Below are 26,881 nucleotides of genomic sequence, written 5' to 3' on the forward strand. Positions count from 1 at the left end.
TTCCCATCCTGTTTTTTCCCAATTTAATTTGGACTGTAACCCCTTACGGGTAAGGGAATCCATTTTTATCTGTATTTTAAAGCATCATACCCACTTATGGCACTACACACTTCATAATGTGCTGTTGTTGCAATTATTTTGTTCTGTATTGTTAAACAATGATGTATGTTTTATCCTTTCAGTCAGTGAATGTTTCTTTATAATTTAAGTGAGAGATGATGTATTGGTATGTAAAGTCAACTGTGTAATTGTTTTGGATTGTTGCAGAGGCTAAAGGCTGCAGTTCACTACACTGTTGGTTGTCTGTGCCAAGAAGTTGCAGAAGACAAAGGCATTCAGTTCAGCAAACAAACCGTTGCAGCTATTTCAGAGATCACCTTTAGGCAATGTGGTATGTCCATACATATCTATATTTGTACACAGGAACAATCAGTGGAGACTGAGTGCTTTTTAAAAAATAGAACTGGAATTAGACTGTGTCTTGGGTCACTTTTAAAGGGTACAAGAAAGATGAACTTTATTTTCTTGGCATGAAGGGGGTACTTAACACATGGTTTGTGAAACCTCATTTATGGCCTCATCTATGCAACAAAATGGCCCACATTAAGAAACTGGTCTCAAGAATGTATATGATAATGGTTCCAGATAACATGGTTGTTCTGGCTGATGCCTGATGGTGGAAAGCAGTGTGTGCCTTTTCTTACTGCAGGGATGAGGCTTGCCTTTCTATTGTGTGGTAGCTATTCAGTTTCTTGAAAGTGTTTTCTGCACTTCTTGTTTGTTTGTTTTCGCTAAATTGAAAATGCTTCAGGTGGTTTTGCACGATAACTGCTATATAAATTCTTCGGCCATCTGGGGAGCTTATGCTTGCTTAGCATCTCTCTGACCTAGCTTTATTTACCAAGTCAGCTTATTGTTCATTTCTCTCCTTAACTAGAAATTATCATGTACAATGGTCCAGCAGTCTTCACTGCCATTTTATATCTAGTCTTTGAAATAAATAAATGCAATTAGTGGAATGCTTTAAAAAAACAAACAAGGCCATGGCTACTTTGTGTGCACGGGACTTCTTGTAACACTTGGGTATTAGCCCCAAAGGGTGTCATTTTCTCCCCAGGTACAACTTCTGCCATAGAGCCACGATGTGGACTGGGCCTCTCCAGCAGTATCACAGGAAACCATAATAATGTTTAGCACTGATAGAGGTTTATAAACATTAATCACTTGAGATTAGCCATAGGTGTTTGGCCAGAGTAGATGGCTTAAGGGTCTAATATTCAAGTTTGTAATACCTGAAGTCATGAGACCACAGTTTCAAATTCTAGCAGAACAACGCAACCCATCGTGCTTCCAAGGTAGATAAGTTGAGTATAATGCTGTTTGTGTCTTTCAGACTGAGACTTTAAAAGTGTGAGGTTCTTTTTGCTCTGCATGGATGTAAAAGGTCCCAGGGCAATGTCTGTAAGAGTAGAAGTTTATTGCTATTATATAATCATACACAGAGACTTGCCCTGGTGTCCCTATCGAAAAATATCCATCACATCCGCACGCTGTTGTGCATCATATTTTACTCTGCTTGTTTGCATGGGTGCTGCCCTTCATTCCTAAGGATGGTGACATTTCAAGCATTGTTTTTTATATGTATTTTCTGAAATGATTTGAGTCAAAAGGTGTTCTGTACGTGAGATGTTATTATTGGTCACCATAATTGCTATAGAAATGAAATAGATTTCATCGTGTTGACTTTAGAAAGTGTTTGTGTGAAATGTCTTTTTAAAATTTTTCTTTCAGAAAATTTTGCAAAAGACCTTGAAATGTTTGCAAGGTAGGTACTGCAAGAATACTTAATCCTTACAAAGTCTTGGTTTTTTGCTCTCTATTCAGTGACTTATTTGGATACAGAATTACCTCTTTCCTATCCTCCTATCTCATTGTATTTGAGAGTGCCTATACTTTCTGCGTTTTTCTAGGGGCCCAGCCTGCTTTTCATTTGGTGGGCGATTGTGAGGTTAGGTAATAGATACTGAAGCCTTGCTGAATTAGAACATAGCTTTTATTCAGTGTTCATTGTTTGGTTGAGGTCAAGAGTTGAATTTTTTTTCATCTGAGTGCACTGTCTGTATTTGTAGTGTTGATTCAAAGCTGTCAGGGCATTTTCCAAAGTTTGCTGAGTGCTTGACTCAGAAACTGTTTTAATGGATGTGAATAACGTCTTAAGGACTCTGGATAATACTGTGGCTTGTTTTTCCCCTCCTATCTGTTGGTCTCAGAATTTCTTTGTCAGTTTGTACCATGGAAGGAAAAAAACCATACACAATACAAAATAAATAAATAATCTAGAGGACAATAAAGCCCTAGTATTGAAAGTTGCTTCCTGAGTGTAGTCTTGTGTGTGAATTGTGTTCTCTCTAATGTAATTGCATGCAGGTGTCTGGATAAATACAGCACAGTAACCACAGTCAGAGGTTATCATTTTGCTATGCTTATTACCAGTAGTAGTGTTTCTTGAAGAACAGAGTAACAGTAGTTGGCTTTAAGCTTGTAAAACTTCTGCTGTGTGATGTGCCTTGATTTGTGCTCATCCGTTCAATTAGAACTTCGGGTAACAGAAAATTATTGCTATTGAAAGTTTTTATGAAACCATTTGAATGACTGAAGACTCTAGAGGCTGAAGCTTTTCAGTGTACTAACAAGTCAGGTTTGGTGCCAACTGTCCGTCCTCCCAATTGTATTATTTCTGTATGCAAAAACCCTGGGGATCTTAAATCTCTGTTTTGGGTCAACTCGACTCTTATAACATGAAGTGCCCAAGCATCCTTGTATCTCTGCTTTTTCAACATCCCTTCATTTATTGCCACTCCTCCGCTTGTACAAACCACTACTGCTAAAATTGCCTTCCTTTCCCAGCTGTTGGAACTGTATCATTCCCCTCTTTGAATCCCACATCTTTGAAATCAAGTTCAAGCTTGTTGTCCCTTCCATCAAGACCTTGCACAACTTCACCCATATCTACATCTTCACTCTCATTGCTTTTCCAAGGCTTCTTTCCTAAACACCCCTCTGAAGCCTCTGCACTCTTGTCTTACACCTTGTTCTCTTTCAGGCCTCTCCTTCCTCTCAAGAGGCCTTCCCCTCCCAGTGTTCCATCATCTGTCTGTGTGGCTGCCTGCCAGCACACTTCTTCCTCTGGGTCACTGGAAGGGTTTATTTTTTGCACGTGATAGCTTTAAATCAGTGCCTTTAGATGACAGGGAAATGCATTATCATCTAAATGAGTGGGACTAGATGACTCACAAGCTCTCAGTGCTTAGCAGTATGGGGGTGTCTTATCCAGCTGAACTAGGGAGCTTAAAGTGGTGCTGGGGATTCAGTAGGTGGCACTCTGGGTCAAAACTGACCCAGTAACCTCAGATGGTGTTTAGAGGGAGCTGCGTTGTTTGAGGTGCCAATTTTCAGTTCTATATAGGTTCTTCTATTGCCATCATCACCATAGAATCTGAGCACCTTCCATTAAACCATTAAGTGATGTGACTAACATCCATCATGTGTGGTTCATTTTCTCTCTCATTCTCTTCCTAGAGAGGAAATTGTGTGTAGTGTTTGGGTAGATTTTTTTTTTTAAACAAATACTTGCACTATGTTTGTGTTAGAGAAGGCTAGCTGAAGAAATGTGCCTTGCACTTGAAGTGGATGATGGTGAGTGTGACAGAATGGGAGATGTCCATGTCAGATTATGAACTTATTTCATACGATGTGTGGAAATATTTGGTGCTGTGACTGCACAATCTTGGACGTGCTCACTGACCGGGAAAGGTGTTTAACATCCCATTGAAGGACTGCAAAGCCATCAAGACTCTGATCTAAGGCTGCCGATTTTGATTGTCTCAACTACTGGCACATTCCCATGGAACAGTGGTGTCTCTATGTAGGGGCCCACAGGAAAGGGGCAAAGCTGACTCCCGGGTCTGGAGCTTCTCAGTGTGAATATGTGGCAGAGAGATAGAGGTCCTGTTTAAGAGCAAGGTCCTTCTTTGTGCAGGGGAGTTGACTGTCACAGTGTGTAACAAAGACTTGCAGGAAGAGTGAGATCAGATGATGAGAGGGTGTGTTTCAGGACTTCTTGTTGTTTTCCAAATCTGGGACTCTCAACTGCCTTAAGAGAAAAGTTTCTGTGGTTAAGAACTTCCTTTCCGAGTCTGTTCTCCTTGCTTTTCTGCCATGTTGTCCCCAAAGTCCGTAAACTGAAAGCCAAAGTTCCCACAGCTCAGGTGAAACTCTGAGTGCATGTGTGAGTGATTGGCAGGCTTACGAGGTCTAAGCCACTGGTTTCAGGGTCTAGGCAGCTGGATTACAGCATCCCACATCCCAAGGAAGGATGTCAGCTAGGTCACATTCCTAGACTCAGAGTTAGAAATAGTGACTAGCTAAGACCCAGACATAGGCAACTGGAAATGGTAGAAAATGTTTCTCATAGATGCTGTTATGTGACAGCTTAGCATCAGCGAGGACTCAAGAGCCCTCCTAAACAATGGACTGAATTATCCAGTTATGGTTGTGTACCTTCAACCAAAGGAGACTGCACCATAACTGCGAGTTCCTCGAAGTGTTTTCCTCTTCCCACCAGCATCACCTTAGTCTTGCTTAGGTTCAGCTTCAACCAGCTTCTGTTCATCCACGAGCTGATTTAATCAAAGCCCTGGGCCATCTTAGCAATGATGGTGAAGGAGAAGTAGAGCTGTGTGTCATCTGCGTATTGCTGGCACTGGAGTCCATGTCATCTTACCAATTCTCATAATGGCTAATAGGTGAATAGGACTGGAGACATAATTGATCATGGTGGAATTCTGCATGTGAGGGGTCTGGTTGCAGAGGTACAGTTACCCACTACTATTTTTTGGATACGTTCCTTCAGGAAGGACTTTAAAACCATTTTAACATGTTCTGTGGACCCTGCCACCCTTTTCAGGTTTGGACATGGGAGTTTATCTCAAGAACAGCAGAGCTTTAGGAGACTGCTTGGGTTCAAATGAGTGTGGCTTAGAGCAGGATCTGTAGACCCAGACCACTTGGGGTTGTTGCCAGTTCTGAAATTGATTCGCTATGTAAGTTTTAGACAAGTGGCTTGAATGCTCAATGCCAGTTTTTCTCCTCAATTTAACTTGTAAGATCTTTGTGGCAGGGACTGTTTCTTTTTAAGTCTTCTGTGAAATGCTTAGCACCCTAAGGGGCATTGCAAAATTGGGATAATATGCATCTCTGTAAAGAGCATTGAGACCCGTGGTCTGTCTAAATATCACCTATTATCATAAATAAGAGTGACTGGGGACTCTTGCTGATCCATCTCATTCTAAGATAGTCAGATAAAGGTGAGAGAGCCCATGGTTAGGTGTACAGACCTTTTTTACGTAGTGTTTTTTAACACCCCTTTGCTACAGGTCTCAGCAAACATACTGAAAACTGGTTGTTTTTTTTTAATTTAATGCAGGCATGGAAAACGAACTGTAATCAATTCAGAAGATGTGAAGCTTTTGGCCAGGAGAAGCAACTCTTTGGTGAGATTAACACCTCTCCCTCCCCTCCCCCCATTTTATTCCTAATAAATTACAAGAGTATTCCCAGGATTATCTGCATAAAAACAATAGGTGGTGAAATTAACACCTGTTGTTGAATTATAACCCAGTAAAAGATATGGATAGTGGGCTGGCAAGACCAATCTTCCAACCAGCATCCTTGGCAACCAGTTTGATTTCTTTTTTATCCTGCTCTAGTTTTTGACATTTCTTCCTCAGTATAGTAGCACAGATCTGATTACAGCTGGAGCATCAGCCGTGTTCTAGATACAGCAAAGCTGCTGAGGCCCCAGGTACAGAACATAACCCCCAATGAACATGTTACAATATCTTCAGACTTGGAAAGAGAGTCTTTTGTTTTTCCTGTCATCGTGTTTTTGAGTTTTGGGTCAGGAAAATCTCATCAATGCTGCTAAATGACCTAACACATCAGTAAAGTGGGGATTATTCTTCCCAGATTTCTGTAAATATTCTGTCATATGATGGCCTGAATGAGATCCGATGTCCATTCCACGTAACTTAGCTGTTACATGTAACAGTTATCCTGGTAAGCATCTAAACTTCATCAGGAAGAGAACATAAATCCTTCACATTAGAACAAGTATTTGTTAAGCACCAACATTGTGTTTGGCACTGCACAGAAACCAGAGATACAGCCCTTGTTCTGAGGAGTTTAAATCTAAACAGGTACTTCTGTGCAAGCTTGTACACTTCTCTGCAAGCATGCCACAGCTGCTAATTTTAGCCATATCTGGGTAACTTTTTCCTTCCATGTGGAACATGTGACACAAGCCCATCTCAGAAGAATTGGTGAGGATTGGAGCTTTATTTTATATTCCTAACTACCCGATGCAGTATAACTTAATTGGGTGTGGTGTGTCTGTGAGGAGAAACAAGATTATTGTGCTCTCTCCATACTGAAAGCACAACTGTGCTAGCTACAGATCTGTGTAAACATAGCTGTTAGTAACTGTGTGCTAGTCAGGGAACAGGGCACAACATCGAAGCCAAGGCCCTGATCCAGCACTGGGATTTCAGCTCTCTAAGATGTTTCTACAGAAATCCAACTGAGAATGAAGGTTTTATACAAAAAATAAAACAGCTGGAAGTTGGCCAGCTTGTTTTCTTAGGGAGTGTAAACAGGCTGAGTCCCCAACAAATGACTGATTAATTCTCTGTTGTTAGCTAAGGTATATCACCCAGAAGAGTGAAGAGCTTGCATTGAATAATCTGGAACAAAAGGAAAGGAAGAAAAAGAAGTCCAGCGCAGCAAAAGGAAGAACCACCTCTGATGAGCAAGTGGAGGCTGTTATGGCTGAGAGTGAGGATTCCAACATGGCGTGATCTTCCTCTCAAACCGCTTCTTTGCTTGCTCTCTGCTTTGAAACATGGAGCAGTAAGGATCTAATACTATCTTAGGGAAACAGCAGCCTATTTGTATGGGAACTCCATTGGGAGATGCCTTTGTGAGGTAGCTATAGCTTTGAGTCCTTAGGTTTTAGGTGAACATGATTAATATTTTAGTTCCATCTGCAAAAATAGGCATCAATACCAAAAGCTTTTTAGAAGTCATCAAAGGAAGGTTTACAAAGACAAGTATTGCCATAATATTTTCATGTTTTTCTATTTATATTTCCCAAAAGAGAATTTATTATTGTGTGCTTGAAACTCTAAAGCAAGGTATCCTTTACCTAGCCACGTAAAATAATCTAGAGAGTGTGAAGGGCTCTTTCTGGCAATCCTCCATGTCATTTGTGGTTGGCTTCTTCAAATTGCCAGTCTGAATTGTGATACTCCACACTTGTTGGTTGCTGCTTTACTGAAGTGTATAAACATTTTTCAGCTTGTCATTCTTTTTGGCTATTAAAGTAAATTTTCCTGCATAATTTTCCCAAGTGAAATTATTTGTGTGCAACACTCTCATTTTAATTAAGATGAACAAGCTGTACTTCAAGCCCTTGTGTTTAGATGAAACAGAAGATACTGACAACCTATCCTACAATTAGTTCATCTTCTCTGCTGCTACCAGACCTTCTGGCTGAAGTCAAAGCTTTGGACTACTATTGGATGTGTCCTCAACTTTCTTTACAGTGGATGGGATCGATGAGTCAGGGTCACTTCTAAATAATTATTCTGATTCTAATATGTAGGGGGATAAGACTGGCCTCTTCAGTAGCTTCTTTTTTGCCCTTTCCAGAACTTAGACTTGTGCAGCTCAGTCATCCTGAGCTGTTCCCAGTTAGCGCTCTGCCTTATGGACTTTCTCAGCTCAATGAACCTGTGTCTATTTGAACATGTGATGCAGTTGCAAAAAAGATTGTCATTCAGGGGTATATTAAGATGAATGTCATATGTAAGACCTAGGAGGTAATTGTCCCATTCTGCTTATCCCTGGTGAGGCCTCAGCTGGATAACTTGTCCAATTCTGGGTGCCACACTTTAGGAAAGAGGTGGATAAATTGGAGAGAACTCAGAGAAGAGCAACAAAAATGATAAAAGGTTTAAAAAGACTAACCTATGAGGAAAGGTTAAAAAAACTGGGCATGTTGAGTCTTGAGAAAAGGAGACTGAGTAGAGACCTGGTAAGTGTTCAGATATTTTAAGGGCTGTTAAGAGGACAACGATCAGTTGTTTTCCATGTCCACCAAAGGTAGGACAAGAAGTAATGGGCTTAATCTGCAGCAAGGGAGATTTAGGTTAGTTATTTGGAATAACTTTCTAACTCTTAAGGGTAGTTAAGCTCTGGAATAGGCTTTCAGGAGAGATTGTGGAATCCCCATCATTGGAGGGTTTTAAGAACAGGTTGACAAACACCTGTCAGGGTCTAGGTTTACTTGGTTCTGCTGCAGTGAAGGGGGCTGGACTTGGTGACCTCCCTTCCAGCCCTACATTTCTATTATTTCAAAACTCCTATATAACAGTAAATTAAATGAATCCTTGCACTTCTACCGTTGAATATACCAATCAGATGCCTCTCCCAAATTAACAAATACCTCGTTTCCTTGGCCTGTTTTTGTGGGAAGAGGATATATGCTCAAAGATTTGTCTGGATGAGTTATATATCACCATAAGACTCTCTTTCCAGGGAAGAAATGACATTCATAATGGAATTTCTCTGTGCCCCTCTGTTCTAGCTAAGACTGATTGTTGAGCTTCCACAAAAGTTTTGTTCCTCAAAGGTCCCTACAGTCCCCAGTGAACTTTGAAATAGCAGTTTGAATCCCATACCAAGGAAGCCTCTCTTCTGAGTTTCAGTGCTGCTTTCAAAGCAACCACCAGGGGGGATCACTATCTAGCTGAGTGTGACCCCTCCATAGCATTGTCACCTTCAGAGGGGCTGGGAATTGGGGATTATGTCTGAAAATTAAACTGGAGTCTCTGGAGTCATAGTAGGGTAGTGCTCTTCACCACTATACAAGCCAACCAGATCAGAAATATTTAGAATTCTGAAACATGTGACTGGCTTATTATGACCCCAAGCCCCTGGTGGCTATATCCTTAAGAACATTTGTGCCATTGACATTGTTCAATCTTCTAATCATTTGGGTCCTCCTACTACTCCGTGTGATATTTAAATTATTCACTTTTTAAATCAGATTATTTATTTGGCCATTATGAGAAAGAGGCTATAAAGTCCATAGAAGTGTCTAATGTTGAGGCTGATCTGCCATTTGATACTGTCTGCTCCACAGAACTTCTGGTGCTGTGTGAATTTGTTCCTGTATGAGCTGTGGAAGACTTCAGCTGTCGAATTTTTGGGTGGAACTGACTCCATGAGGAGTGAGTCTCTTTAAACTACTATTTCAGATGGCACTCAGCATGGAGTTCTCTTTAACTGCATCTTAGCATTATGGCAACTGAGACAGTGTTGCGAACATCTGTGATATTTGGTGTTTTTTGTAAAGCTTAAGCTCCTGGAGTCAAGTGATTTCATAAGAATCTCTGTTTTAATTTAAATTAAAAAAAAAAAAAAGGCCCTCATGGTTGTGGAAAAAAGCTTGAAAATATGACCAAGTGTACCCTATAAGACCCAGAAACTAGAAGGCAAATATAATGAACCCCAAATCTATTTTTTAAAAATAAACATGACTCATGATTTTTAAATGCTCAGAGTTGGCAAGACTGCAGAGATAGGATAATATTTTTAGAATTATGATCTGAAAGCAGAATAGCAAAGACTACTGATTAGAGAAGAGGCTTCAGAATCAGGATTTCTAAAATCTCTTCCCAGTTCTGATATTGTCTTGTCATGTGATTCTGTGCAACCTTTCTCAGCTTTAGTTTTACCATCTCTAGAAAGGGGATAATCATCCGTCATTATAGGAATGAGCACAGAATTTAAGAGCCAGGAATGACTGAGTATTATTTCCTTCCCTAATATTACTCTCCCATCTAAATTAAAGAATTAACTGTTCCTAATTGAACAGAGGGGGGGAGAATAGACCCGTGCTGATTAGTGTTCTGAACTATTCCACACTAGCACTGTTCTAAACAGGGTCAGTGTTCTCTGGGTACATCTCCCACAGTTCCTGGCGAGGCCTGCAGAAACAACAGATTCTGAAAAAGCTGTAGTACCCTGTGGGACAGTAGGTAGAAGACTATGGGTACTATTTTAGTGCCATCCACACTAGCACTTACATTGTGCAGACTAAACTGGTGTTTAGTTCTGCTGAAAGCAAGCTTAATCAATCTAGCTATATTTAGTAGGCATGTAAACCATTTGGAGCACTAGGTGGACATAAAGCATGTGGGGGGGTGGGGTCCAGGCATAGCACAGAAATTTTCTATACTGTAGGCAAAGCGCTAGAGATCCTGGGTCTCCAGAGTATACCCCTCTTATAATGGCCTGGGAGGAGGAAATAATTCATTCTACACAGCTGCCCTCCCTGGAAACTCCTGCACTCTGGGCTGATAGATGCTTCCCCAAGGCAGAAGGTTAACCCTTTCCTTGCCACCTGCTGGACAGAGCCTATACACCTCATGACTGGTGGCAGCTATTTAGTTAATATTGGCAAATCTCTTTAAAATGCAAACTATTAAGTATAAAATTTAAATATGTTGGTTACATTCACAAACCAAAAGACCAGTATGCCTTCAGCTCTGTCCTTTAACACCAAATCACTGCTAGGACTCCTTGATCCAAATTATACTCAGTCTGTCAAAGGTTCCAGCTATTGTTGGGTTGGGTTGTGGTGCAGGAAAGAAATTGAATCTTTGAGCCTCATATGCTCACCCAAAGAACTTCAGACAGATCCAAACTGCATCCTCCTCCTTTTAGATGCTCTCTGCGGATCCCTAGCATTTTTAAGATTTCATTCCAGCTGCCTGTTAACATCATCTTCAAAGAACTGTTGGGATGCTACTGCTCACTTCTGTGAAGAGAATGTGGAAACCTTTGAAAGTGATATAGCTACACTTCACAGCACTAAGATCAAAAACAGCTCAGTTGTTTACATTAACTGTAAGTGATCTCAAACTTGTTTTAAACAAAGCAAGGCTTCTCTGATAGACCCTCCAGCAGCGCTGTATCCATTCCCAAGGTTTCTGGTCCCTTTGAAGAGTGTTGAGTCTGCAGCCATGGTCCTAGGAAGACAGACAACCACTGAGGCTAGGTGGGCAACTCAGGACATGTCACTCTATGAGGATATTCAGCCAGGGCAGCTTCTTTCTGACCAGGTGACCACAAAAAAGAAAAAACTTCCAGGATGTAGTTTGCTCAGATGCAGTAATGATTACATTTTTGAAACCCATGACTTCAGTGGGTTGCTGCAGTGGAGGATTCTTGGCCCTGTTTAGAGGTTAAATGTTGATCATTCAGGATAGCATAAGGCGCAGTGCTTCTGCTTTTAAGTTGTCTCTCTGCAGCCTCTCCTCCCATCACCAAACCCCTGCACAAAATCCACAATCATGAATCATTTGCAGCTAAATCACCCTATTTTGTACTCAAGACTGCCTGGTCATTATAGGAATAATGGTGAGGAATTTTTTTTTTTTTTTTTAGCAAACAATGCATATGCATTTTAAATTAACAGCAAATTCACACTTAATAGCAGCACAATCCAGAAGCTCTAATTAAGGGTTAAATCCAAACAATGTATTGTTGGGAAGTTAATTGCTCTTTGTTTTTTCATGTGAAAAGGTGGGGCTGCTGAAATATAAAAATAATTGAGCTGGAAGTTTTGCTCCTGCCCAAAGGAAAAAAGATAACTTGCAAGGCAGGGAAGTAGCTTGTTGCAGAGCTGTATCAGGCAGTGTTCCACATGTATCCACCACTCCGCCTGTTTTCTTCTCCTGCTGACTTCTGTCTCCTGGATGATGGGGGCTGCTGCACATCCAGTACAGGAAAGACACATATTGAAAGACAGCAAGGTAAGCTGAGAATGGATACAAAACCATTATGTCTATAATGCTTGTTATTCATTCTTTTTCCTTTTACTGTACCCAGGTGAACAACAACAGTTCATCATCTGGGGGCACAGGGTACTCAAATTGCCAAGATCTAATAACAGGAGAACCCAAGGCATTGGTTTGTTGTAGTTCCCCCTTTTTCTGCTCTGTGCCCTCTACTTCCTCTTCTTGTTTATCCCACTCCTTACTTTAGTGGGGATTTGGTACTTCCTCAGAGGCTGACCTGCCTTTAAAAGCATAAACTTTGGTAGTACAATAACTGCCTTGTTTGTATCATGTTGTTTATACATCATTTAGATGAGACCTTCAACATTGGAGTCCTCTCTTTGCTCCCCTAACATTAAAGTCCTAGGGAAATTCAGTAAGCATAATGGCTTGATCAGTTGTCTCTGACCAAAATTCCCCCTTTCCCCTCCCCAACATACACATACAATCATCATGTCAGTTGGCTGCTGTTTCCTCCACCCCAGAAATGGTCGCAACTCAATGGAGCTGCAGTTTGTTGAAGTGCGTTAGCATCTTTCATGATAAATGATCCTATCTTGCCGTAAGAGATTTGTCAGCCCCAGACAGGGAACTCGACTCTGAATTGAATACTTCAATAACATAATGGCCTAGTCACTTAGCTGCCTATATATGTCTACACTAAAAAAGTGCCTTAATTTATAAAGATAATTGAATGCTTTTACTGGTTTCTAAAAAATGTCATTAAATTAGCCATTTAAAGAGTTTTCAGCTTTAAGTATTTGATTTACTATACTCTTTTGAAAAAGATCCAAGAACCAGTACATAAACTTGACCATTAAAAAAGGATTTTTCATTGAAATTATAGAACGAGCTACAGCATTGTAGTTTGGTAGTTTATTAGCTGATAGCTCTTGACATTTTTTTGGTGGGACTTTTAAAGGATGTTGAAGACAGTAACAGAATTTTTAAAAGGACACAGATTAAAAATAATGCTTCTGTCTTTTATACCTGCTGTGGCAAGTAACATTAAGACTACTATTAATTGAAATATTAGAGAGGAAAAAGTCAGTTTACTGTGTATGCAGTTTCCATTTCTTTTATATAAGCAGCTTGTTTGCCTTGGTCTCGTGCAATAGGGAAAAGAAAGTAATTTTAAAACAAAGAGGAAGATGATTTTATGACCAAAGAAATTGGCAGGTGCAGTATCTTTTAGTTCTTAATATCTGACTAGATTTCCAGGTGGTGTTCCTTTAAGATGCCTAAGCTATCATTATATGGCTCTGCCTCTCCATATGAAAACTGAATGATTGTGCTAACTTAAAGATAATATTGTGACCAGCAACAGCTCTTTTCAAATGAGGAATTCAGTGTTTTATAAACATTAAGTATCCCCCTAATGTCTCACTGCTGGACTCAGAGCATGCGAAAAAAAGTACCAGTAATTGGGAAATCGTGATTTTACCCGCTGCTAGCTTGCCCCAGCGTTGCTGAAATACATTAATAGAAACAGTGGGCAACTGTTACTGGGAGTACAGACATAAGTGCTATGTGACCTCCTTCTCTGTGCCAGGATGTGCCTTTCAGCCACACTTTAGGCTGCCCTCTCTCACCTGGAGGAAGGGTTTCTCCCTGCAAGTTTAATAATTTTCTTTTTTTACAAGTACTTCCAGGAACTGACAGATGCAAAGAGAAGCACCTTGCTCACTTTCCTCTCTGCACTGGCTGTCTGGATATCCCAGTTGGAGGAGGAGGTACAGCTGGCCAACTGGCAAGAGAGATCTGCCTTTCATCAACCTCGAGCATGGGAAAAGTCTCCCTGCAGGAACTTCTTCTGGAAGACTTTCTCCTCCTGCTAACAAAATAGCTTCCTGAAGATCTATTTTAGAGTGACTTTAGCAACAGCTGCCTCAATCAGGATGAATATGGTCTCTGACGTGAACCAACACTGTCTCTTTGTAATAAGTGTAGTTAGACTCTCCCCATCCTCATTCTCTAATAAAAATTGAATAGAACTGTAGATAAAAATAATTCTGTGATTGAAATGGAGCGCAAACATAAGGACTGAGCTTCTTGAAAAGTACTAAGTTGTTACTATTTGCACTACAGTTCAGATAAAAGGCTGACTGTCAACTGCCCAACAACTTTTGGTCTGATCCTGCAGTTCTCATTTTCCCAAAATCCTCTAAGGGGAGGAGGGACTGCATGAGCAGGTTTAATAAATAGTTACAATGGCATTATCTATAGAGGAGCTGCAAGGATCATGCTTTTTTTTAATTCTTGTTCCTTAAGTTATTCATACCATTATCTAGTACAACCACCTACTATATACTATATTACTGTAGAGCTTGCTCTGGAAAAGACTTTTCACTTCTCTTAAAGTTTTCTTGGAAGACCTAGTTTGTGTTGTTTTTTTCTAATATCTGCACTTGTATCTTTCTTTAATGCTGTTACAACTACCAGTAGTGTGCTTTTTGTGTCAACATTAACCTATACATGAGACACATTACTGTTTAGTATAAATTAAAAGTAAGCTTCATAGATTCCAAGGCAAGATGGGACTGTTGTGATCACCTAGTTTGACCTCCTGTATAACCCAGGCCATAGAATTTTCCCAAATAATTCCTATGGCATATCTTTCAGTTATAAAAATCCAATTTTGATTTAAAAATTGTCAGTGATGGAGAATCCACCACTTAGTAAATTGTTCCAATTATCAAGTACTCAATTTTAAAAATGTACACCTTGTTTCTAGTCTGAATTTGTCTAGCTTCAACTTCCACCCATTGGATCATTTTATACATTTCTCTGCTAGAATGCAGAGCTAATATTTGTTCCCCATGTAGATTCTTGTAAACTGTAATTAAATCACCCCTTAATCTTCTTTGTTAAGCTAAATAATTGAGCTCCTTGAGTATCACCATAAGATGTTTTCTAATCCTTTCATCATTCTCATGGCTCTTCTCTGAACCCGCTTCAATTTATTAACATCTTTCTTGAATTATGGGCAGCAGAACTGGGGCAGTATTCCAGCAGTAGTCACATCAGTGCCAAATACAGCAGTGAAATAACCTCTCTACCCTACCTGAGATTCCCCTGTTTATGCATCCCAGTTATTACATTAACTCTTGTGGTCACAGCATCACATTGGGAGCTCATATTCATCTGATTATCCACTACAATCCCCAAATCTTTTTCTCTCACTGCTTCCTAGGATAGAGTCCTACATCATGTAAGTATGGTCTACATTTTTCGTTCCTAGACATATACAGTTAAGCCATATTATAGTGCATATTGTTTGCCTTTACCCAGTTTACCAAGAGATCCAGATCACTCTAAATCAGTGACCTGTCCTCTCTGTTATTTACCACTCCCACAGTTTTTGGGTCATCTACAAACTTTCTCAGTCATGATTTTGTTTTTTTCCAGGTTACTGATAAAAATATTAAATAGCATAGGGCCAAAAATGAAGCCCTGTAGGACCCCACTGCATGCATACCCACGCCGATTCCCTGTTTACAATTACATTTTTAAGACCTATCTGCCAATTTAATTCACTAATGTTTACTATGTTAATTTTGTAACACTCTAGTTTTTTAAAATCAAAATGTTGGACAATGCCAATTCAAATGCCTTACAGAAGTCTAAATATATTATAGCAATACTAGTCACCTTTATCAACCAAACTTGAATCTCAAACTTACGCAAGGCAAACATCTGGGAGTGTTTTAAATGCTAGATGAGTAAGAAAAGTAGGTCCAAAACATCTGGAAAATCTGAATAAGCTGCATTTATTTTGTGTCTGTATCAGGTAAAGTGTTTTGTCCTAGATTAAGTGTGAGTCTAATTGTTACCTTGTTTGTAGGAAGCAGCCATACCTGTTTTTTTTCAGAGTACTCTGGAAGTCATGCTGTGGTAGGTCTATAGTCAATCAATCAAGTTCTGCAAGATCAAATGTGTTTATATGGAACTATAGTTTTATATAGAGCTTTACAGGTTTAAGGAGCCCTGCCCATGGCTCTGCATATAACAGTATATAGGGTGGAAAGCAATTTAAGACCTCTATCGTCTTTTTTTTTTTTTTTTTTAAATCTAGAGTGGGGAAAAACTAGATAAAACGCAACACTGCAGCCCTACTATAAAACAGAGCAGTGTGGCCTCCGTTACTTAATAGCCAAAAGGACCTAGTGCAATCTGCAATGAGTTAGACAGCAGATAAAGGATAGCACATTTCATACTTAAAATGGCATGCAATAAATTTATAATATAAAAGGTAACTATAAAGAGCAACTTTTGTTTCTCTTACATAAATGGAAGCCAACAGGATTTCCAAACTGGGATGAACTTTTGCTTGCTAAGTTTCAGCTTTGCATGAATTGTACCCCTCAGAAAATAAGGTTTTAGAATAAAAAAATCTGGCAAGCCTTCAACTGTTCTTTGCCCAGTAGGAGAATCAGTAAACTGACAAAGCATGGTGCTGTCTGGTCTAATTCATTGCTGAATTTGTACTCAGGAGTAAATTATCTTTACACAGTTGAAAAAGGCATGGCCTTGTCTGAGCAGTATATCAGATGCATATGTTCTATCCCGAATCAACATTCAATACAGTTATGGCAGCCTACAACAGGAGAAAAATTTCATCTACTGTGGCAGGAAAATTGCTTACAATGTGAGAAGGTAGACAAGTATTGTGACAAACAGTTGTTTTCCCTGCCCAATTCAGGGACACACATTGTTCCATTGTAAAAGAAAAGGGCAGTTCAGGCCAAGAATGAGCTTTTATTTCATAGAGATGAGAGAGCACTTCAGTAAGTACTTGGCAATCGGGATCCCAGGTTTAAGTCTAGGTAATACCTTTCAATTAGAAAGATGTAAGTGACACCCTTAAGTCAGATCTAGTCCTAATTAAGATTCAGCATGGTTTTGTAGGAAATAAAAGTTAAACTTAGTTTTCCTATAAGACAGCAGATTTTTGCTCAAGTTACATCAGAGACACTAGAACTGGTTCGAGGTTATGTTCATTATCACTATAGTAAACGTAGTTATGGCACATTCATTAAAAACTAGATTGCAACATCTGTACACAAGGGGCATATCTGAATGTTCTGCTTTGCTATACATTAAGTGAATTATCTACTCCACTGCTTAACCTAATGTTAGATTAATTGGTTTTGCAGTGTTGGAAATACTGTATAATTGTGTATATTAAACATTTACTGCCTCTTTTTTAAATGCTTCAGCATTTTTATCTTTTGCTCTCCTAGGACAGAACTATCAATAGAACAGAGGATGTATGTGCTAATGCATTGTTACCAACATTAATGTGGGTCAAAGCCAAGTGGCACCTTTGGGAAGGCTAATTGCCACAAACACTACAATTAAAAAAAAAAAACAAAAAATCTGAGACAAGCAGCCCCCTTGGTGCTTGGGTGATATCAGGGTGCTTCCAGTAATTAGACAGTCATGTTCTTGGAGATATACAACAAGCCAGGCAGTGTGTGTGAGCATCACAAACAGCCTAATAGTATAATAAGCTTTTAATATTAAAATTCTCCATTAAAAAAGTGTTTCAAATGATTTAAAAAAAATACGTCAGTCAATAAGAACTGTCATGATGTTGTATAAAAGATAGGAATATAGACAAGCCCAAACATGAAGTTTGCTCTCTGAAGCCCTTTAAAAAACAAGCATTTTAATTTTCAGCATGCTTTACAAATATCAGTTCTCACTCTCCTCCCACAGCGGGGAGGTAATAGCATGTCGAAATAATGGCACAAAAGGTTAAAATATGATTTGGTCAGTCACATAGCAAGAAATTATCAGAACCAGGATTTGAACCTCAAGTCCCTGGATCCCAGGCTGGTTCTCAGTCAATGCCACATAAAGTGGTAGCTGGAAAAACTCTGCACACTGGCAGTAATGACTACACCAAACTGTAATAAGCCTCACCAGGAACAGGCACTGAGAACACTGCATCTCTCACTGTTGCACTCTGTGTAGAAATTAATCTGAAGAGAGCGTGCTGGTCTGCACTCTCCTGTGCAGCCTCAGAATTTGGTGTGGAAACCTTCATGCTCATACAGCAGTCTTCAAAGTGCCCTCTAACTTCGGCCTTGTCTATACTTGAAAGGGTTTGCCAGTATATGGGTAGAAGAAACCCAAATACCCAAGTGGAGATGCAGCTTACGCTAGCAAAAGTTCTCTTGCTTAAACCAGTTCCCTGAATGGAGTAAGCTATACCTGTAAAATAATTCTTTTCCTAGTAGAAATACACCTACAGTTGGCCCATTGATTGCACAACTATGTTGGTTAGGGGGTGGGATTTTTTCCCCCCTCCCACTTGACATAGGTATGCTAGTAAAACTTAAGTATACACCAAGGCTTAGCCTCACAATACCCCTCTGAGTAAGTAACTCCCCACATCTGAAAGATGGGAGGGAAGAGACAAGTGAGATGCCTGAGACCCCAGAGAAGGTTAGTCAGGATTAGAACTGAAGAGCATCTGGCTCCCAGTCCTGCATTCAAAATCTCTCTCTCTAATGCAACATTTAGCAGGACACTGGTTGTGTCGAAGCATTCCACATGCGTTGCCTCCGCAGCATCATGAAGATCCATTGGCAAGACAAAGTGCCCAATCTTGAGGTCCTCGAGAGAGCCCAAATGACAAGCATCGAAATGATGATCATGAAGTCACAGCTACGTTGGACCGGTCATGTCAGCCGCATGGATGCCAACAGAATCCCCCACCAGCTTCTCTATGGTGAGCTCTCCCAGGGCATCCGGCATATAGGTCGTCCACGAAAACATTACAAGGACACCATCAAAGCCAATCTGCAGTAAAGCAGTATCAAACCCAGGGACCTTGATGCCGCCAGCGACAGAACACAGTGGCGTGCAACAGTCAGAAATAACTGCATCGCCTTTGAGAGAGACAGCTGCCGACATCTACAAGAGGCACGTGAATGTCGTCACAGAGCACCAGCAGCGCACAACCCACTGACTATGAACTTCCCATGCACCATCTGCAGCCAAATGTGCACCTCTAGAATTGGCTTGTATAGACCAACAATAGATGACTTGCTCAGATTTGTCATCATCAGATCGATGGACTACTGGGGTGCGGGGGGGTTGTGTTTACAGAAGTTATTGGACAAGAACCACTACTCTGGAAAAAAAATAAAGCTTTTGGTTACATGAGATCCTAGACTATCACTAGAGGGATTAAACCTGTCAGTTAACAACACAGAGGCAGAGACAAGCCCAGTTTTTAGTTCTCTAGAGGCAGGGCATAGTATGACCAGCAAACCGGTACATGGGGAATTTAACACATCATTTGATTGTGTTGGCTCTAATACACAAGAGACCCATGTTTCCTTGACATTTAAAGCATTGCCAGCAGGAGTGCTGTAAAGTCTCTTACTTCTTGCGTTTTGAACTCAACCAGTCTCCCCAGGGCAGCTTTTTCTTGCCCTTTGATATACTCCTCAGGGAGTGTAGAGCCTGCACTTGCTGTAGGCGCCTCGAGAGCTCCTGATCACAGGCCTGCTGGAGAGCTTCAGTCTTCTCCTTATCCCAGCTCAGTGCCAGAGCCAAGGCTTCTGTGTCTTCCTTGAAAACCAGCTGTGAAAGAAAAAGTTGGACATGCTAATCCTCAGTGCCCCACGCCTTGTCTTTTACAACAGCCAGAATTTCCCCTAATGGTACACTCCTCTGGAACTGAACCCCCTTCCCCCCAGTAAAAATAGGTGGATCCATGAGAGAACTGTTGAAACACTAGCAATGATTTGGTATATTTAATTAAGACCAAAAACTCACTGGGGTCTAACACATTTATTCTTGAGCTTCACACTTCTCTCAATTAAAGTTTCTACCTTTCAAGCCTAATTTGTTTTTAATTCTACTTGGCATCTGGAAGTTAGGAGCTGGAAAGGTCCAGCAGGTGCCTGAATGACTTACCTCCAGACAAACAAAATCAATACATTTTCACTCCTTTTGTCTACAGTAGAAAGAAGCAAACAAGGAAGTCACTGGTCCTTGCAACCAAGATGAAAACTCTTCAGGATGAGAGGCAATTCTAGAAATCTTCACATTTCCAAGATAGGGGTTTATTTACATTGTTTTTCTGTTTTACTGGGACCTTTATGCTGGCCTGATAATATAAAAAAAATACTGCTAAATGCAGATTTGCATTCAAAGAGCTAGCTCGTAAAACAGTCTTAGTTTGAACTCCTGGTGGCCATTTCCTATGAATTGTAACAAAGCTCACAACAAGTTCCCATGATAGGTTCCTTTCAGGGGAGAAGGGTATTTGAGTAATTTTACTGCTTGGGAAAAAGAAAAGGTGATACCACAGGGGATTTCCAGGCATGGACGAAGTATATGCTGCGGCAAAGTTCTACAGTGCTGGGATTTTGAACAAAAGATATACTGTACTGGGGTTTAATAAAGTGGAGAGAAATAAGACCAAATCTCATTATCTTTGTGCCTTAAACTAGAGCAACAGTTGGGTCTCCAGAGGTGAAAGGGCAGTTTCCCCCACATCCCCTCTCTCCACAGGGAGATGCCAGTCAGCCTGTCTAGAACATGGTGAAGACCAAAGTTACCAACCTCTAAATCCTGACTGTCTAAGCTGAGTTCTGGGGCAGGTTTCTCTTTCAGTGCAACAAGGATCTCGCTACTGAGTGGTCTTTTGGTGGAGGCACCTGCACTGCTGCTATCAGTGTCGACTAGATTCATCTCCTCCCTGGGTGCAGCATCAGGTTCTGAAAAGTAGCAGGGAGACAGTGTTTAACATTAGCCAGCAGCATGAACACAAGTGGAGGGCTGGGAATGCGGTTTGATCAGTTTGCACCAACTACTGCAGCATCACCAGAAGCTCCTTCACAGCAGCAATGGCTTATAGAGCTTTCTCATTTCCCCATCCCTTTCAGATGTCTCTGGAAAGTTGCTCATGCTCCTTACCAGATGCCTTAGTTAAAATGCTGCCTTCATTCTTCAAGGCCTTCATGTAGAGTTCCAGGAGCTGTTTGGATTGGCGTTCTTCCTCTCGTCTGTCCAGCGCCTGCTGCAGGGTATCCTGTAACATCTGGGTTTTTGGTTGATTTTGGGAAAGCTCCTGGGCCAAGTCTGAACATGGTACATCAATGAGAACCTAAACAAAACAGTGGAGTCCTGCTACATGGACTGATTTAGGTAAGCCTCATTTTGATTGTTCTATCGGACTGACTACAACAGAGCTGTAAAGATGGCATATCTCCCAAGTTACATGTACAGAGAAACAAAGTCTCAACCTTGCAAGGATACAGAAAGTTTTATTAACCATTTCCAAGTCAAGTCAGCCAGGTTATAAGTGGTTTTAACTGGCACTCCCACAAGCCAAAGTTCTTTACCTGCAGTCAAAGGCCTCTCAGGTGTGAAATCACCACCTACTTTTGGAACAACACAGAGAAATTCTAACAATTCCGCAGCGAAAACCCCACTGATCAGTTTGAGTGAGACATGCCAACACCAACAGGACTGGCTTTTGGAAAGTAACTTTTGATCCATATTGCTGAATATGTACTACAAGTGACAATCATTAAGACCAAATCCTATTATGTGCAGATATTAAGGGGTAGGAAGAGTTCTGGCATGCAGCTGATCATTTTCTTGGAACCAATACTCAAGTCTTCCAAACCCCTCCAAAGACCAAAGTGCAAGACAAACAAAAAGGACAGGTGTAGTTGGAGGCCAGGATGCAAATCCTATAGGAAGGAACTAAGAGCTTAGTGAGGAATGAGAAAATGTGGGATAAGAGATGAATCAGTCTATGTCTAAGAACCAAAAAAAGTAGGGATACAGCATCAATATGGGAGAGAAGGTAGAAAAGATGAGAGTCAGCATGGAGAGGAGGGACGCTGGATCAAGTGAGCGAGGAAATGGAGAACAGACAGTGTGTTGTGTGTGTAAACTAATTTACATAGTGTCATTTTTAAAAGCCTATTCATTCCATTGGGAGAACATTTCCCCAAGAGCAGAACTTCACTCCTGCACCAGAGCCAAGTCAACAGAATTTGAATTTGGACCAACTGATGCATTTTTCTCTTCTAAGATTCCACCCTCTCCCCTCTAGTGAGGAAACTGAAAGAAGGAGAGAAGTGTGACATATGGGTTCTCATTATACCTGGAGGTCTTCCTCAGACATCAAAATGATGCTGGACAGGTCATCCTTCAGCTGTCTCGCCAGATGCTTCCACTTCTCTTCACCACAGTCCACTTCATCTATGGACTCCCTTGAGAGCCAGGCTGTGCCCCCATCTGACACATGAGAAATGACCACAGTCATAAGAGTGGAAAAATTCATGGTTGCAAAGATCACAACAACAAAATCTAAACAGCCCTTACTGAGGGGGTGTATGGACAAAGCTCTTGAACAGGAGATAAATGTGGTAAATTAAACAGCTTCTTAGCTTTGAGCTTTGGAGTTTTCTTATCTCAGAGTTGGAATCACAGCTATGAAATCTACACTAGAATTAGAATGTGTTCAAAATGTTGCTTCCAGGAAATAATCATTAGCCTTTTGGACTCAGCCTCTTGCCCTGACCTGTCTGTGTGACTGATTAGAGGGAGAATGAGGTGTTTAACATTTAAAGTATTTTTTAAAATTCTTTTTTCATGGTGTCTGTCAAGAATTTCTGTGAAGAAAGAATGGTCCCTCACACCTCAATCTTGGCTGCTATTCTCCCCACCCCTTAATTATCATCATCCCCTGCCCTTTTCTCAGTTTTCAGCACAAGTGAGTTTCTGTAAGTGAATAGGAGGGTGAAGGACCAATATCACTATGTCCGTAATACTTGGTTCCTCTCAAGCCTGAGGAGGGAGAGTGCAGAGGTGGTAACTTAAAGTAGGCCTCCATCAGAGTCATCAGTCTATCTTCAGTGGAGGTCTTGGTGTCTGGAAAGTTAAGACATAAGTGTGGTATTATGCCCCATATTCTTCATAGTAATATTATGATGATATGAGTATGGCATAATTATGATGTATTTTGTGCAAGATAAGGCATGTGAGATATCATTGGAAAGGTTATGATTTACTGAATATGATTATCCTACGTGAATGCATGTATCATTTTGGGAACTGAAGTTAGGAATATTGTCTATACACTATAACAAATGTGTTTATACCTGAGGAACACCCACTAGACAGAATGCAATCAGTGTTGCTGGCTCGCTGGGAAGGGGAGTTAGGAAAAACAACCGGTCTTTGAAGATGCTAATCTCCCACCTTCCTAGAAAGTCTTCCTGGGGACTCTGCAAACAGACTCTGAATTATGGCTGCAGGGACATGTAACCAAGTCATCTGGTACTGGACTCCATGATGATACCAGTGTTTTTCCACTGACCGGGGATGGGAATCACCTTGGGAGACAAAGGATTCCCACCACATGCAAAAAGTATTTAAGGGAGGGGAGTGACATCATCAGGGTTTGGTCATTCTTCATTGATTCCCCATCCAAGAAAGAGGACTGCTGGAAACACCTGAGAACAAAAAGACTGGACTAGAGGAGAAGGGCTGAGCCCAGGCTAGAGGGTTGTCTGGCCTGTGAAAGGAATATCTAGAATTTTAAGCTGCAAGCAAATGCAGCCTGCCTTCAAGAATCTCTGCAATCTGCCTAAAACAACATTTAGTGTGAGGATTTCCTACTTATAACCAGTTTCTTAAATATATTAAGCTTAGATTGTGTGTGTGTTTTATTTGCTAGGTGATCTTCTTTGATCTGTTTGCTATCACTTGAAATCTATCTTATGTAGTTAATAAACTTGCTTTTGTTTTGTTTAAAACCACTGTGTGTAGAAATCATAACCTGTGGCAGAAAGCTTTGTATATCCCTCTCCACGTTGAAGGAGGGGTCGAATTTCATGAGCTTACACTGTACAGTTCTCTGTGCAGCGCAAAACGGTACAATTTTGGGTTTACCCTCTTGGGGGGAGGGTGCACTTGAGTATTGGGCAATCTCTTAGCTGAGTCATCCCATGTAGAGCTGACTTCAGCAGCCTGTAAGTTCTGCAGCTGGGTGTGTCCCTACCTTTATGTGTGTTGGTAAAGTGCAGTCTGAAGCCTGAGGGAGGGCTTGGCTGGCTTGCCTCAGCAATAGTGTAAAGGGAGCCCAGGCTGGTGGGTCAGGCAGGCTCAGTGGGACCTCAGTCCCAGGTGGCACCCTGAAGAGGGAGGAGGGGAATCCGTCACAATAAGTTCCCCTCCAGCCCTGTACCTGTGTAGCTGCTGGTCCACTTTTCATTCCTGGCCAGTGCCACAAACTTGGTGTTGGGTGGTAAACACAGGAAATAATCTTCATCATCCACAATGGTGCCATCCTCTGCCAGAACTAAGGTGATGGGCTCCCAGGCCTTGTCAATGGCCAGAATGTCACAGGCTGCAGAAGATAGTGTTTTCATGAGGCAGAAGGAAGCGTGGAAAGGCAAAAACAAAGTCCTTTATGCACATATGATAAACACAAATTTTCTTTGGGGTTACTGCTAGGTCAGGTCAGTGACTAGCCTCTGTCCACATGCAGGTCCTGTACATCAACTCTTCTCTGGTTTATGTTTACTAATTTGTCTCCATCAATACAGATTTTTAATGCTGTTCCTGATACAAGCTCAAAAAAAATCCTCCTTTCCTGGGTGTTCACCCTAGGCCGAGCAGCCTAGAAACTACATTTTCACTTATACATTTTCCAAATCTCCCTATCTTGACACCAGGACAGGTCCTCAATTTTAATCCTCTAGCCTCCTGGTCTATGACATAAAAGGTGGTAAAGTCAGACATACAGACTCATGAAATGTTGCTGGATAGATCAAGGAGAAACAGGTGGGTGTAGAGAGGTTGGGTTGGAGCTCCCCCAGCCAGACCAGGTAACACAAATATATAAAAAGGCCTTTCCAACAGCACTAGGTTTCAAGGCTTGTCCAGCAATACACATCTATAGCTTGTCATCAGTTTTAAGTGGCTGTAGTGCCGATCAGCACCTTGGCAGTTGAGGGGAACCCACAGGGGCAAGGAGACTTAAGAGATCAGAATACGCTTTTAGTCATTTTTACTTGCATATGCAATACTAATCCACCTAGTCATTTTAAAGAAGAGCACAAGACAAGTACACACAGCCTGTATTCTCTGAAGGGAATAGTATAGATTTAGCCCAAACAATTTTCATCTCTAATGGAGCTTAAAAATCCTTAATGCAATTACAAAGCTTAACCTTTAACATGACATGAGCTTTATCTGAGAAGCATCTACAGCGATGTATGTGGGACCTGATAGCTCAGTGCCTCTGGGCATGTGGGAGATTTAACTCTGCCAGCCTCCTAGAACCTAAAGAAACCAGCAGTGGGGCTCTACACACACACACACACACACACACACACACCACTCATAAGCCAGGCAGCTATTAATGCCAGGTATCACATTTCATGGGCAAAGCCTGGATTCAACAGTATTTAAAATTCATAATCTTAAAGCCATGTGTTGAACGGATAGCTGCCCAGGGAAAGTTCTCAAGTGCAGCCCCTCAGGAATGTAATACATGATGCCAAGGTGCTGATGCCCAGCACCAGTTGTGGAGAGACCCGCAACAGGAAGCAGAATGGGCTAGTGTGGCACAGTGCCAGTTTCAGTACTGAAATAAAACAGTTTCCCAGCAGCCTACCCACAGTCCACAAAGGGAATCGCTACCGCAGGGGTACATCAACTCATCTAGATATTTGCTTAGTTTCACAACAGGCTGCATAAAAAGCACGAGCGAAGTCAGAACAAACTAAAATTTCATGTAAACAATGACTTGCTTATACTGATCTATATATTAAACACAGAAATGTAAGTACAATATTTATATTCCAATTGATTTATTTTATAATTAGATGGTCAAAATGAGAATGTGAGCAATTTTTCAGTAATGTTTTGTGGCACTTTTGCATTTCTATATCTGATTTTGTAAGCAAGTAGTTTTTAAAATGAGATGAAACGTGGGAGTACACGAGACAAATCAGACTCCTGAAAGGGGTCCAATAGTCTGGAAAGGTTGAGAGCCACTGCTCTACCTAACCCCAGCACCCTCCCAGTCACACGGCACCTCCCTCACACCGTTTCCTATGCCCTATTCCTCCCCACAATGCCAACGTGGGGTTGCCCAGCTGTGAAAAGAAGGGGCCACCACAACAGGAAGGGCTCACTGGAGTAATGTAGGCAGCATGGTATGATGGGGGAGAGGGGCTGAAACAAACATGCCCGAGCCCCAGCACACCCCCCTCAGGCACCAGCCCCTTCTTCCCAGACTCTCCCTCATATACTGTTTCCCTGTCCCCACCCCCTCTCCTACAGGATCCCTCTCCCATCACCTACATCCCCCCCCCAGAGGATCCCTGCCCCGCTCCCCCTCACCCTTGCTCCGCAGCTCCCGCAGGCAGGAGGCCGCCACCCCGTGGTGCTCCTGCTGGCTCTTCCGCCGGATCAGGCACTGCTTCAGCGGAGAGACCCCCTCCCCGCTTCCGGGACCCTCTCCCGCCATTTCCCCCTCCTAGCCTGGGGCTCAGGAGCAACAGTCGTTAAGCCGCTCCCCTCGCACCTTAGCCTAAAGACGAGCCCCAGCGCGGTGCATGCCGGCCCTTGTAGTCCTGCTCCCAGAGCGCGGCTCTTCCACAGACCCCACCCCGATGCACGCCGGGACACGTAGTCTTTTTACATATCAGCCTCGCAGCTACTGCTTAACGCGGCCGCACTCTCCCTCTCCCCCTGCATGCTGGGAGATGTAGTCCTTTCCCACCCGACCGGCCTACAACGGCCATCAGGATATATATAAAGAGAAACTATATGTATAGCTCTCTGAGTGTGCTTCTGTGAACACAAGTGCAACAGTATAGCCCCAATCCAGTGAAGAAGCTCTTGTGTAGCCCCGTCCTAACTTT

The 26,881-nt window shown here is 41.6% G+C and overlaps 2 protein-coding genes across 8 annotated transcripts; one reads left to right on the plus strand and one right to left on the minus strand.

Moving 5' to 3' along the window:
- The first annotated feature begins 301 nt into the window (after nucleotides 1-301).
- CENPS (centromere protein S) lies at nucleotides 302-7,456 on the plus strand. The gene is made up of 3 exons (XM_050931875.1): nucleotides 302-391; nucleotides 5,486-5,552; nucleotides 6,756-7,456. Exons 1-3 carry the CDS (start codon nucleotides 387-389, stop codon nucleotides 6,912-6,914), a joined length of 231 nt encoding a protein of 76 aa, XP_050787832.1. The 5' UTR covers nucleotides 302-386; the 3' UTR covers nucleotides 6,915-7,456.
- Nucleotides 7,457-10,659: 3,203 nt separating this feature from the next.
- Nucleotides 10,660-26,535, minus strand: DFFA (DNA fragmentation factor subunit alpha). Of its 7 annotated transcripts, none has more exons than XM_050931869.1 (7): nucleotides 26,358-26,535; nucleotides 24,193-24,354; nucleotides 22,105-22,238; nucleotides 20,904-21,093; nucleotides 20,550-20,704; nucleotides 19,363-19,562; nucleotides 10,660-11,895 (listed from the first exon to the last, which is right to left on the minus strand). In XM_050931869.1, the coding sequence occupies exons 1-7, from the start codon at nucleotides 26,482-26,484 to the stop codon at nucleotides 11,679-11,681; spliced, it is 1,185 nt and encodes a 394-aa protein (XP_050787826.1). In that variant the 5' UTR covers nucleotides 26,485-26,535; the 3' UTR covers nucleotides 10,660-11,678. The 7 variants fall into 7 exon arrangements, 6 of the variants coding, with proteins under 6 accessions (XP_050787826.1, XP_050787828.1, XP_050787831.1 ...); XM_050931870.1 differs by having other exon boundaries at nucleotides 11,737-11,944; XM_050931873.1 differs by lacking the exon at nucleotides 10,660-11,895 and adding an exon at nucleotides 13,796-15,884.
- Between the last annotated feature and the right edge of the window lie 346 nt (nucleotides 26,536-26,881).

Source organism: Gopherus flavomarginatus, chromosome 21 (genome assembly GCF_025201925.1).
Source record: "Gopherus flavomarginatus isolate rGopFla2 chromosome 21, rGopFla2.mat.asm, whole genome shotgun sequence".
Lineage (NCBI taxonomy): Eukaryota > Metazoa > Chordata > Testudines > Testudinidae > Gopherus > Gopherus flavomarginatus.